The sequence below is a fragment of the Vombatus ursinus genome, unplaced genomic scaffold (genome assembly GCF_900497805.2).
Source record: "Vombatus ursinus unplaced genomic scaffold, bare-nosed wombat genome assembly UNPS02014780.1, whole genome shotgun sequence".
NCBI classification, from domain to species: domain Eukaryota; kingdom Metazoa; phylum Chordata; class Mammalia; order Diprotodontia; family Vombatidae; genus Vombatus; species Vombatus ursinus.
Genome location: NW_020954558.1, coordinates 630,571 through 643,632, shown reverse-complemented (window position 1 = coordinate 643,632; position 13,062 = coordinate 630,571). Strand labels below are relative to the sequence as shown.

Below are 13,062 nucleotides of genomic sequence, written 5' to 3'. Positions count from 1 at the left end.
GAGCCAAGATGGCAGAAAAAAGGCAAGGACTTGGCTGAGCTCTTCCAAATTTCCCTCCAAGCAACTTTAAATAATGCCTCAAAATGAATTTGGGAGTGGTGGAACCCACAAAAGTATGGGGTGAAATAATTTTCCAGCCCAAGACAACTTAAAAGGGTAATAGGAAAGATCTGTCACATCAGGGTAAGAGTGTAATACAGGTCGTGCCTCAGCAAACCAGAAGGGGGGTTGCTGAAGCAATAGCAACAGCAATAGACAATAGATCTGTCTCATCCCACAAAGAGTAAGGGGGTTGGGCAACTGATCAGAAGAATACAGAGTTTTTTTTGTTGGCATGGGATACAGGACTCTGTTGCATAGCCCATTCATGGATCCAAATTGGAGTACTTGGTTATAAGCTCAGGATGAATAGGAGCACTAGCACACCAGAGCTTGCATCTGCTGAGGAGTAGGAACCCTGGTCATGGTTTCATAGCAGAAAAGAATACTTGTGGTCACTCACATAATAGAGCACAAGCCAGGAGAGTGGTAAACACACCCTCTCCTTAGATCTTACTATCTGGGAAGAACTTAAAATTTACAGACCACCAGAATTAGCTCTGAAAACAGCTGCACAAAATACCTGAAGCTTGGGACAATATCATCTCTATACTAGAAGCAGAGCACAACTTTAGTGCATGAAGTGAGGAAATATGCTGGAAAAAATGAGCAAACAACAATAATGTACCTGACCATAGAAAGTTACTATGGTGACAGAGAAGATCAACACACAAACTCAGAAGAAAACAACAGAGTCAAAACTGCTACATCCATAACCTCAAAGAAAAATGTGAATTGTTCTCAGGTCATGGAAGAGCTCAAAAAGGACCCACCCCCCACCTCACTTAATAATATTTTTTTCCCCAATGACATATATGGATAGTTTTCAACATTCACTTTTATAAGATTTTGAGTTCCAAAATTTTTCTCCCAAGAAAGGCAAGCAATCTGATATAGATTATACAAGTACAATCATATTAAACACATCTCCACATTAGTCATGTTGTGAAAGAAAAATCAGAACAAAAGGGAAAAACCCTGAGAAAGAAAAAAAGAAACCAAAAAAGTGAAAATAGAATGCTTTGATCTGCTTTCAAACTCCATAGTCCTTTCACTGGATGTGGATAGCATTTTCCATCATGAGTCTTTTGGAATTGTCTTAGATTATTGTATTGCTGAGAAGAGCCAGGCCTATCGAAGTTGATTATCATACAATGTTGCTGTTACTGTGTACAATGTTCTTCTGATTTTGCTCACTTCACTCAGCATCAGTTCATGTAAGTCTTTCCAGGTTTTTCTGAAATCTGCCAGCTCACCATTTCTTATAGCACAATAGTATTCCATTACATTCATTAGCCATAACTTGTTTGGCCATTCTCCAATGATAGGCATCCCCTCAATTTCCAATTCTTTGCCACTACAAAAAGAGATGATATATATATTTTGTAATCCTTTCCCCTTTTTTATGATCTCTTTGGGATATAGACCTAGTAAAGGTATTGCTGGATCAAAGGGTATGTACAGTTTTATAGCCTTTTTGGCATAGTTCCAAATTATTCTCCAGAATTGTTGGATCAGTTCACAACTCCACCAACACTAGGTTTTTGTTCCAATTTTCCCACATCTTCTCCAACAGTTATAATTTCCATTTTTTGTCATATTAGCCTAACAAGGATTTTTAAAATCAAATAAGAGAGGTAGAAGAAAAATTGGGAAAAGAAAATGAGATTGATGAGAGAATATTATGAAAAAAAAAGTCAACATCTTGGTAAAGGAGGCAAAAAAATTACTGAAGAAAATAATACCTTAAAAAACAGAAGAGGCCAAATAGTAAAAGAGGCAAAAAAAAATTCCACTGAAGAGAAGAATGTCTTAAAAACCACATGGTAAAACATGTACAATTATTTTTTTGCTTTTTGGTGAGGTAATTGGGGTTAAGTGCCTTGCCCAGGGTCACACAGCTAGTAAGTGTCAAGTTTCTGAGGCTGGATTTGAACTCAGGTCCAACTGACTCCAAAGCTGGAGCTCTATCTACTGTGCCACCTAGCTGCCCCAAACACATACAAAATTTCACCAAATAAACTCCTTAAAAAGTAGAACTAGCCAAATGGAAAAGGAGTTGCAGAAGCTCACAGAAGAAAATAATTCCTTAAAAATTAGAATTGGGCAAATGATAGCTAATGACTTATGTTACATCAAGAAACAATAAAACAAAATTAAAGAATAAGAAAACATGAAATATCTCACTGGAAAAACAACTGATCAGGGTAGCTAGGTGGCACAGCAAATAGAGCACTGGCCCTAGATTCAGGAGGACCTGAGTTCAAATCCAGCCTCAGACACGTAATACTTACCAACAGTGTGATCCTGGGCAAGTTACTTAACCCCATTGCCTAGCCAAAATAAAGAAAAGAAAAACTACTGATCTGGAAAATAGATCTAGGAGAGATAATTTATGAATTATTGGACTATCTGAAAGTCATGATCAAAAAAAGAGACTAGACACCTTATTTTGAGAAATTATCAAGGAAAATTGCCCTGATATTCTAGAAAGAAGGTAAAATAGAAACTGAAAGAATCCACTGATTACCTCCTGAAAAAGATCCCAAAATGAAAATTCCTAGGAATATAATAGCCAAATTCTAGAGTTCTCAGGTCAAGAAGAGAATATTGCAAACAGCCAGAAATAAACAATTTAAATATGGATCCACAATCAGGATAACACAAGAATTAGCACCTTCTACTTTAAAAGATGAGAGGGCTTGTAATATGGTATTCTGGAGGACAAAACATCTAGGTTTACAACCAAGAAGCTCCTATACAGCAAAATTTAGTATAATCCTTCAGGGGAAAAACAGAGATTTGATGAAATAGAAGAATTTCAAATATTACTGATGAAAAGATCAGAGCTGAATTGAAATTTTTACTTTCAAATGCAAGACCCAAGAGAAGCATAAAAATGTGAACAGGAATGAGAAATCTTAAGGGATTTAATAAGATTAAACTGTTTACATTCTTATGTGGGAAGATAAAATTTGTAATGTTTAAAAAATTTCTTATTATTAAGGAAGGTAGAAGAAGCATACATAGATAGAATGAATATGATGGGATGATATCTAAAAAAAAAAGGGTGAGAAAGAGGAATGCACTGGGAGAAGGTAAAAGGGAGAGGTAGAATGGGGTAAATTATCTTGCATAAAATAGGCATGAAAGAGCATGAAAGAGAAAGGGAAAGATGGAAGAAGTTGGTGGGAAGAACACTTGAACTTCACTCTCATTGGAACTGACTCAAAGGGGGAATAATCTCCACAGTCAGTTCAGTATAGAAATGTAACTTACCCTACAGGAAAGCAGGAGGGGAAACAGAGAGGAAAAGGGGAAGGGAGCTGTAAGAAAGGAGGGCAGATGAGGGGAGGAGGTAGTCAGAAGCAAAACACTTTTGAGGAGGGACAGGGGACAAGGAAAGAGAGGATAGGATTAACAGGGGGAAAATAGGATGGAGGGAACTACATAGTATTTAACTTCGAAAAATATTTAAAGCAAGTTTCTCTGATAAAGGACTCCTTTCTCAAATATATAGAGAACTGAGTCAAATTTATAAAAATAAGAAATGTTCTCCAACTGATAAATGATTAAAGGATATGAATGAGCAGTTTTCAAAGTTATATACAGTCACATGAAAAAAATGCTCTCCATCACTATTGACTAGAGATATCCAAATTAAAACAACTCTGATGTAGCACCCCGCATCTATCAAATTGACTAATATGAGAGAAAAGGAAAGGACAAATGTCAAAGAGGATGGGGGAAAATTGTGACACTAATGCACTGTTGGTAGAGTTGTGAACTGATTCAGTCATACTGGAGAGCAGTTTGGAACTATGCCCAAACAGCTACAAAACTGAGCATGCCCTTTGACCCCCCGAAAATACTACTACTAGGTTTCTATTCCAAAGAGATTTAAGAAAAGGAAAAGGAAATATACTACTACTAGGTTTGTATCCCAAAGAGATAAAAAAAAGGAAAAATATTACAAAAATATTTATAGCAGTCCTTTTTATGGTGGCAAAGAATTGGAATGGAAAAACAAATTGTGGTATATGATTGTGATGGAATACTATTGTACTATAAGAAATGATGAGCAAGATGGTCTCAAAAAAAGCTGTAAAGACACATGAACTGATGTGGTGTGGAAAATGAGCTATTTTTTTACTTTATTTTTCTTGTGTTTTTTTGTGTGTGTGTTTTCTTTCACAGCATGACTAACATGGAAATACATTTTGCATAACTACACATGTATAACCTCTATCAAACTGCTTATAAAAAAGCCCAAATCCTGAACTGATTAATAAGTTCCTTGTTAATTGACTTCATTCTCTTTAGGCATCTCCCCTTCTTCTCTGCTCACTAGAAAATCTAAAATAGTCTTCTTTGGTGAAAGACTTACTTCAGTTCCTGAAGGTTACAGTCTGGATTTCCCAAGGCTTCACAAAGCAGGTTCATTCCAATATCCTGAAGGTTATTTTCACTCAGATCTAGATATTTCATTCTTCCATGGGCCTTGAGAGCAGAGGAAAGATTCTTACAGCAAGCATTGGAAAAGTGGCATCTGGACAACCTGTAGGAGAGATATCCCCTGTAAGAAATAATCCCATCAGCCCACCAGGTCTATTCTCTTTTACATGGGGATTGTGCCCATGGTTTCTTTACAAAGACACAGAGCATTAGTGTCATTGATCTCTTACCCTGACCATCAGTTAGTCAAGTAGTCAAACAGTCTATAAACATTTATGGATTATTTACTGTGTTCTGAGCACTATGTTAAGTGCTGGAGATACAAAGAACAGAAGAAACCAAACCAAACCAAACCAAACCACTGTTCCCTGATTTCAAGGAGCTCACAGACTAATGAGAAAGATAATACATAATCAAGTAGATACATAACAAGATATACACAGAGTAGATGGAAGACAGAAAGAACTGGGGAGGTGAGGGAAAGGAAAGAGGTTTTAGAGAGACCAGTAAAGGCCTCCTTTAGAAGATGGCATTTAGACTGAGTATTAACAGAACACCTAAGGCAATAAAATTAAGAGGTGGAATAGATAAGGGAGAGCATTCCTGGCACGGGGGAAAAGCAGTGGAAAGGCACATATTAGGGATATAGAGTGTCACGTGCCAAAAATGCCACGTAGATCAGTGTCTATATGTTGTAGGTTACTTGGAGAAGAGTACAATATAATACAATTGAAAATGTAAAAACAGGCCTGATTGTGAAGGGCTTTAACTGCAGAACAGAAGACTTCATACTTAATTTTTTGGAGGTGACAAGGAGCTGCTGGAGTTTATTGTGTAGCAGGATGATATAGTCAGACATTTGATTTGGGAAAATAACTTCTGTAGATAAGTGCTGAAATGGTTGGAGTGGAGAAAGACTTGAAGCGGGAACACCAGTTAGAAGAATATTGCAATATAGTCAAGGTAAGAAGAGATAAAGGCCTGTACTAGGGTGGTGGTTCTGTGAATGGAGAGAACAGGATATGTGCAAGAGGTGATGTGACAGTAGGACAAGATTCCACAATAGATAAGATAAATAAGGTGTATGAATGTGAGTGAGGAATTCCTCAATTCCTCATTATCATTATCAGTTCAAAGGCTTGCTCTCCAAAATCCCATCATCCCTTTCCTGCCTCACTTTAAAGCCCCATCACATCCAATGCTGGTATATTTTATTCTGAATCCCTTTTTTCCTTTTGCTTGTGTCAAAACAAAACAAAAAAAACAAACCACTACATAATAGAAAACATTTTCTTGTAGCCTGAAGTATATGGAAAAGGGAAAGAATATGGAAAGAGTGCAAGGAATGGGTTACCCAAAGGTTGGCCGTGACCAACAAAATGGGGAGAAATAGGGAGAGCAGTTACTTGGAGAAAGTATGGCATAACACTGAACCTAAGAATCCAGGATAATTTAGGAATCCAGCAAAATCACAACATTTGATGCCTCTAGCTAGTGTCTGAGCATGAAGTTTTAGTAAAGAATGAAAGATGAAAAGTATAAAGGAGTCCTTTGGATCAATTCCTAGAATAGTGCCATTGTTCCAGGACAGTGAGTGTTGGTCAGTGAGAACTAAGAAGCAGACCTGATTAGAGTCCCTATTTACAGAGGCCTATTCATCTCTACCCCAGAAATGCCCATATTAGGGAGGTTGGAAGAAGGAGAAATCTCTCAATCAAAGAGGACAATCCTAGGAGGAAACAGGACATTCCCACTCATAGAACTTGATGGCAACAGAAGGGCCTTAACAATTAAAAAAAATCCAAAATTACCTTGGTAGTTGCTAGATTTTCCCTTCCTTGGGGTATTCAGGAAAAAGCCACGTGATCTTTTGCTAGGGATGATGTAAATTCCTAGTTGTGGAGGGGTTCAACCAGATGATCTCTGAGGTCTCTTCTAATTTTTAGATGAGTGTGGAGACATTTTTCTTCTACCCTCCCTCGTTCTACTCTCTTAGCCTGCTTCTAAATACACAAAGGACTCTTCCCAAAGAGAATTTGTGTGGACTTACCTCAGATCCTGTATATTACAGTTCTTATTTTTTAAGACTTCACATATTACTTTCATTCCTTCATCCCCAAGGAAATTCATACTTAGGTCCAGATATATAAGACTTCTGTGGTTCTTAAGGAGTGAGGAGAGGAGCTGACAACAAGAAGCAGTGAGCTGGCATTTGGACAAACTGCAAGAAAGACAAAGTTCAGAGTGGAAATGAATTTCTTTCCCAAGAGTTCAACCCCTACCAGTAGTTCTTCCAAGGAAAAGACTTACCATCATGATTCATGGGTCTCAAATATAGCGTAATCAGTCAGTCAGCAAGCACTTATTAATGCTCGCTATGTGTGAGGCTTTGTGCTAAAGACCAGAGATACAAAAGGCAAAAATAAAGTCTCTGCCCTCAGGGAGCTCATATTCTAATTGGAGAGACAACATGTCAATAACTATGTTCATATATGATATATACAAGTGTATATGAGAGGTAATTACAGAGGAAAAGCACTAATAGCTCAGGAGACTAGGAAGACCTAAAAAAGGTAGAGTTTGATCTGAATCTTGAAGGATAGCTGGGAAGCCTGAAGGTGGAGATGAAGAGGGAGAACATTTCAGGTTTGGAAGACAGCCAATAAAAGGCAGGAGTTGGGAGATAGAGTGCTGTGAAAAAAAAATAATCAAAAGGCCAATTAAGCTGAATCATAAAGCATACAGAGGAAAATAAAGTATAGGAAGACTAGAAAGGAAGTGGTTAACTTGTGAAGAGCTTTAAGACCAGAGATCACAGAATCTTGGTGTTATAGGCATCTACCTCAGAGGTTACCTAGTCCTGACAGCAACAGGAATCTCCTTTACAATGTTACTGATAAGCAACCATCAGGTACCTACACAACGATATTCAATAACAGGGAACTCATTCTGGAACATGCTAGTTGTCCAAAACCTTTTTTTTCTCAAGAGCCACTGTTCTGATGATCCTCTTTCCCTCTGTCTTCTCAGAGGGCTTTGGATCAAATCCCACATGTGTCACTTGCTACCTGTGTAACCAGCTTGGGCAATCACATTCTCCAGCTCTCAGCTTCCTGTCTCTTCCAGTTCTAAAACAAATGACTCCTTTTCCTCGCCACTCATTTTCTACATTTTTCCCTTTGAAATGTTCCATTTTTGCCTCCTACTTTTCTTCTGTATCTCCTCTCCTCTTTTTATTTTTTTGGGGAGGCAGCACAATTTTTATTATTGAAAAACACAAATGATTAACTATAAAAGGAAACATTTGATATAATTGTTTCTTTTCAATGATTTGGAACATTTGGATACACACTACATCTAAGATACATGTAAAACGAAAATTTTGGATACATAATAGTCTATCATTTCCAGATATCTCTCAGTGGAGATTTGAAGAAGACATGGGAGAAGCTTCCTAAACTATACTTATAACAGAGGGTGTGATATATAGATTGCACTAGATTGAATCTACTTCCAATTGTTTTCCCAAGTGTTATAAAGCTCTCCTCTTGCTATCTGAAATGTTTATTTCTGAACAGAGCTCTGAGGAGATTCCAAGTCTTTAGGCACATTTTCCATAGGAATATCAACCAGCAAGCCTCTGGGTATGTGTTCTGATTGTGAAGTAATGACAAATTACAGTGCCTTACAGAGGCAGAAAGTGTTCACATTAATACTTCTGCCATTATGAAACAACATAGATGATACAATGTCACTGCCATAGAAAACTGGTCTGCTGTTAATTTGGAGCTAAGAAAACGCTAAGTTTTCTTGAAAACATGAACCAAAGTGAAGTGTGAACATTCTTTTTTGAGAGGACAGTTAAGAAACATTGATCAAGGGAGAGTGACAAGTGTTTCTACCAACTGATGGATGTGGAGTACATCATTTTATCTGAAGATGATTGTTGTTGTAGGCAGGAGGCCAATCATAGTACTATTTCTAACCTGCAGCAATAAATAGCTTCAAAACAGACTGCTAGTATCATAACTAACAAGGCAATACTTTCTCCATAAAAGTGTGTTGTTTGGGAGACCTTTTTTCACATGCAAATAACCAGAATGAGTTTATTTTCCAATAGGGAAATAGTATAGTAATCATTCAAGCAGCAGTCTTACAAATGTCAACTGGCAAGAATCACACACAAAATAACTCAGAATAACATCAAACACTTAAACATTAGTGGGAGTAATTATGTAATTAGGGCAATGGAAAGTCTGACCACAGTTGTGAGGTCCACAAACAATTGCTCCAACTAAAGTGAAATGTATTTGTGTTTCCTTGACAATGAGATTAATCTCCCTTTGGAAGAAAAGGGGATCTCTTTGTGAACTTGGTGGGTTTTTACCTATTATTCTCCCCTGCTTTAAATAATCTTATTAAACTTTTCTAAACATTATCCATATATCTCTCCTCCCACTCCCCACCACAATGTGGGTAGTGTCCTAAGAGTCCTTCTCATATCCAAGCTAACAAGGTAATTACAGAGATGCATAAGTTTATCTATTTCTCAAGCCAGGACTTTCTGGGATACAACAAACTCTCCAGTCCTGTGACTCAAAGCAAAATGCTTCATTTTGAGTAAGACTTCTTGGATTCTCATTCTCCAGTAATAAGACTCTTAAAGGATATAACTGTTCAGGTTGTGCATTGAAAGAACAGTGTGAAATTTTAACTGACTTCCCCATTTTGCTCTGGACTACATGGGAAGACTCTAGTGTCTGACAAAAAATAAGATTACAAAATGACCCATTTTCCCCCTAATCTTTTCCCTAAATTGGTTTACAATTGTTTTTAAATATCACACTTCACTTATGGTACAAACCAAAGGCAACTTTAGAACTATTCAAACTAAATTAAAAAAAAAAATCACTGTACTCCCTATGCAAAACTGCAGATAAGGTTAAATTGAATAAGGATACTAGATGGGTGAGGGGGGAGAAGACTCAAGTGTTGTTTGCATTTAGATGAACAAGACACACTAGTGTCTGATCTATTTGCAGGCAGTAAATAAAGAAATGTAAGGCAAAGGAAGCTACTGGTTTGCTTTGTCTTAAATTTCTCTACAGAGCTAGAGATAGAAAAAAAATTGGACCAGTTCTTGTTGCTCTATAAATGTCAAACCTGAGAGGAAATCATGTGCCCTTTTCCAAGAACCATACTGACAGGGTGGTAGCAGGACCTTCACTTGCCGGGCTTTTGGATGTGCTGTGCCGTCCAGTGAGAAGGATGCTTTTCCGTAGATGGGTGTGGTTTTTGGTAAGCCACTTGAGCTGCAGCGGGGGCTGGGGGGAAGGGGGGTGGTGGGGGTGTGTGTGTGTAATCTTTGTCGCCCCTTGCAATAACACCAGAGATGTACACAGCTGCTTTAAGTGGCCTGGGGCATTCCCGTTCTTGATCATCCTTATCTTTCTCTTCTTTGGCATCTCCACTATGAGGGTGTTTCTGCACAATTCTCATTCCACCAACTTTTACCGCAGGAGGGTGTACAGCTCTAGTCTCTACTTTCTCGTCAGTAAGCGAAGACATTGTGGACACTGACTTGCTCTCTCCCTTTTTTGTCTCGGTTCAGGGGACCTGGGAGCTGGCGATCGGCTGCGCGCCCGTCGCTAAAAGAGCCCGAGCGCGTCTTCTCCTTCCAACAGTTGGAGCAGCCGCAGGCTGGGCAGGGAGGCGCCGTCTCCTCCTTTTCGATCTCTTCCCCTAGCCCATCTCTGCCCTTCGTGTTACCTTCCCTGCCCCCACATTTATGGTATGCCCTTCAGGGAATTACCTCAAACTCACCTCAATTTCTGGAGTTTAAAGCTAGATTGACTCAGTTCTGAACAAAGGACGTTTATCACCGAATTAGCAAGTTCAGTGCCGCTCAGGTCCAGCTCTCTTAGGTTTTGATTCTTGGCAAGCACTGAAAATAGATGCTGCCAGTCAGCCACAGCAAGTTGGGAAACTGTGAATTGAAGTGACTTCAGCTGGAACCGACTGGAGAGAGAGATAGAAAGACCAAAAATTCTTCATCCAATTATTTCAAAAGCATCTATTATAAGTGTTCTTGACAAAGATATTGGAGTGGTATGGGATTTCCTTCTCATGCTCATTTTTACAGATAAAGAACTAAGGCAAACAGGGTTAAATGACTTGCCCAGGGTCACACTGCTGGTCTTAGGCCTAATTTGAATACAAGAAGGTGAATCTTCCTGATTCCAGGCCCAGTGCTTTACCCACTGAGTCACCTAGCTGCCCATGTGAGGTTCTACTTTCCTGCCAATTCCATACCTTTGACCTCTTTAGTCCCTTCATCCACCTGCTAGATCCTGAATTCTATCTCCTGACTGTCCAATATTCAGGCTCTGGGGCAATCCTTATTCCCAGGGCGATCAGAGCCCCACAGAGTCAAGTCACACCAAAGGATAGGGATTCAGGGGACAGAGGTGACTTTCAGACAGCTTGCTCTTTTTCACACTTTCCTCCAGTAACACTTCCACTTCTTATGTTTATAAAATATTCTTAAGCTTTTCACACAATCTTTTCATGAGACAACTTACATAAGTCATCTTCTTATGTCATAATCTGTTCAAATCAAATGAAGACTTCATTATGATTTTCTAATATAGAGATCTAAAAATGCAATGAAAATAATATAATATGCTCAGATATTTAGTGAGGAAATTCTTTCCATATTTTTCATATTATAACATAAAGATAAAACCATAAGAATAACACTGATTATAATATAATAAAATTATATAACATATAATGCAAAATTATTACTATAATAATATTATTCATAGGGACAGTAGCTTTGTTTTTTTATTCAAAGAGTGTCAAACCATGATATTATTAATGATATGACTATATGACTATTAATTCCTTTTCAAGGGTGCATTGAGGTATGTATCTTTTTTTATATGTTGGATAACCATACAATTTAATTTTCAAACAGGCTAAAAGTTACTAAATTGTACATATATTCTTTGAGCTAACTATACCACAACTAGGCCTATAACCCGAAGGGATCAAAGAGGAAAAGGACTAATATTTATCATAGCTCTTTTTGTGGTAGCCCAGAATTGGAAATTAAGGGGCTGTCCTCTTAATGGAGAATGACTAAATACATCATGATATATGAATGTAATAGAATATGTTTGTAACATAACAAATGATGGGCAAATGGTAGGTAGCTAGGTGGTATAGTAGATAGAGCATTGGGCTTGAAACCAGGAAGACTAATCTTCCTGAGTTCAAATCTGGCCTCAGACACTTACCAGCTGTGTGTGACTCTGGGCAAGTCACTTAAACCCATTCACCTCAGTTTCTTATGTGTAAAATGAGCTGGGGAAGGAAATGGTAAACCACTCCAGTATCTTTGTCAATAACCACCCTCCACTATAAAAGGCGAGGGGATAACAAAAAGTCATAACAGCATACTTTTACAGTGATGGGTCAGAGGCCCAGAGTGGTTAAGTTAAATATCTACCTTTCCAAACTTTTTACATGTTTCTTCCTTTTCCAAATTTTATAGTCCATCCATACTGGATCCATCATCACAACATCTCCATTTGACATCTCCATGCATTTGCACAGATTGTCTTATGTGGGAAGGCATTTAATTTTTACCCCACCTTAGAATGCCTAGTTTCTTTCAAAACCCAACTCAAGAGCTGCCTCTTACATGAAGCATTTGCAGATCCTCCCACTTGTTAGTGTGTCACTTTGTGAAATTACTCTGCATTCATTATCTATATGCTGCAAAAATAATTACATGTACCCATGTATTTACTGATCAAATATAAGATCCTTAAGACCAGGAAATATTTCATTTTTGTTTTTTGTATCCCCAGAACTTAAAATACTGATTGAAACATAAGTGCTTATTGATTGATGGATTAATTTTGTGTCTTTTCCAAAGTTAATTTGCGGGTAAGAGCAAGGGCCTAAATTAGAATTTATGTTCTCTTACTATAGATCCAGTACTCTTTCCACAATAAATAATGTTACTTTCCTAAATCATGTTATCATGATGTTTCATTAATTTTAAATTAATATCAAAAAGTACCTATGGCTATTTATTTTGATTCAGAGTGTGAGATGAATACTGGTGAATTCTTGGCCCCTGGGTTATGTAGCTGATGAGGTAAAGATCATTCCTGGGGAAATTACACATAGTTTTATAGATTGGAAAAACTTTTAATGCTTGCTGTCTGCCAACCATTATGATAAGCATTAGGTATAAGAATAAAAAGTGTGATTTTCCCTGCTCTTAGTAAATCCACATTCTAATTGAAGGTAGATACATATAAACAAGGATTCAGTCTGTTTCACGGCAGATGGTACTGATCTGAGTATGTATGAACATCAGCTAAGAGAGCACACAGGATGGGGCAGGAGGAAAAGGATTCATGAAACTGGCACATATATGTGTCTATATATATGTATATATATGTATACATATATACACACTATATATATATA

General features: G+C 37.7%; 1 protein-coding gene and 1 pseudogene across 2 annotated transcripts in view; both read right to left on the bottom strand.

Moving 5' to 3' along the window:
• Positions 1-13,062, bottom strand: part of LOC114046020 (NACHT, LRR and PYD domains-containing protein 3-like) — a 36,406-nt gene that overhangs the window by 11,258 nt on the left and 12,086 nt on the right. For both annotated transcript variants that reach the window (XM_027866240.1, XM_027866241.1), the window contains exons 4-6: positions 10,378-10,572; positions 6,605-6,775; positions 4,487-4,657 (exon numbers count right to left, since the gene is read on the bottom strand). In XM_027866240.1, coding sequence (XP_027722041.1) covers positions 4,487-4,657; positions 6,605-6,775; positions 10,378-10,572 — 537 coding nt within the window. The remainder of the gene's footprint in view (positions 1-4,486; positions 4,658-6,604; positions 6,776-10,377; positions 10,573-13,062) is intronic.
• Positions 9,778-10,154, bottom strand: LOC114046021 (annotated as a pseudogene).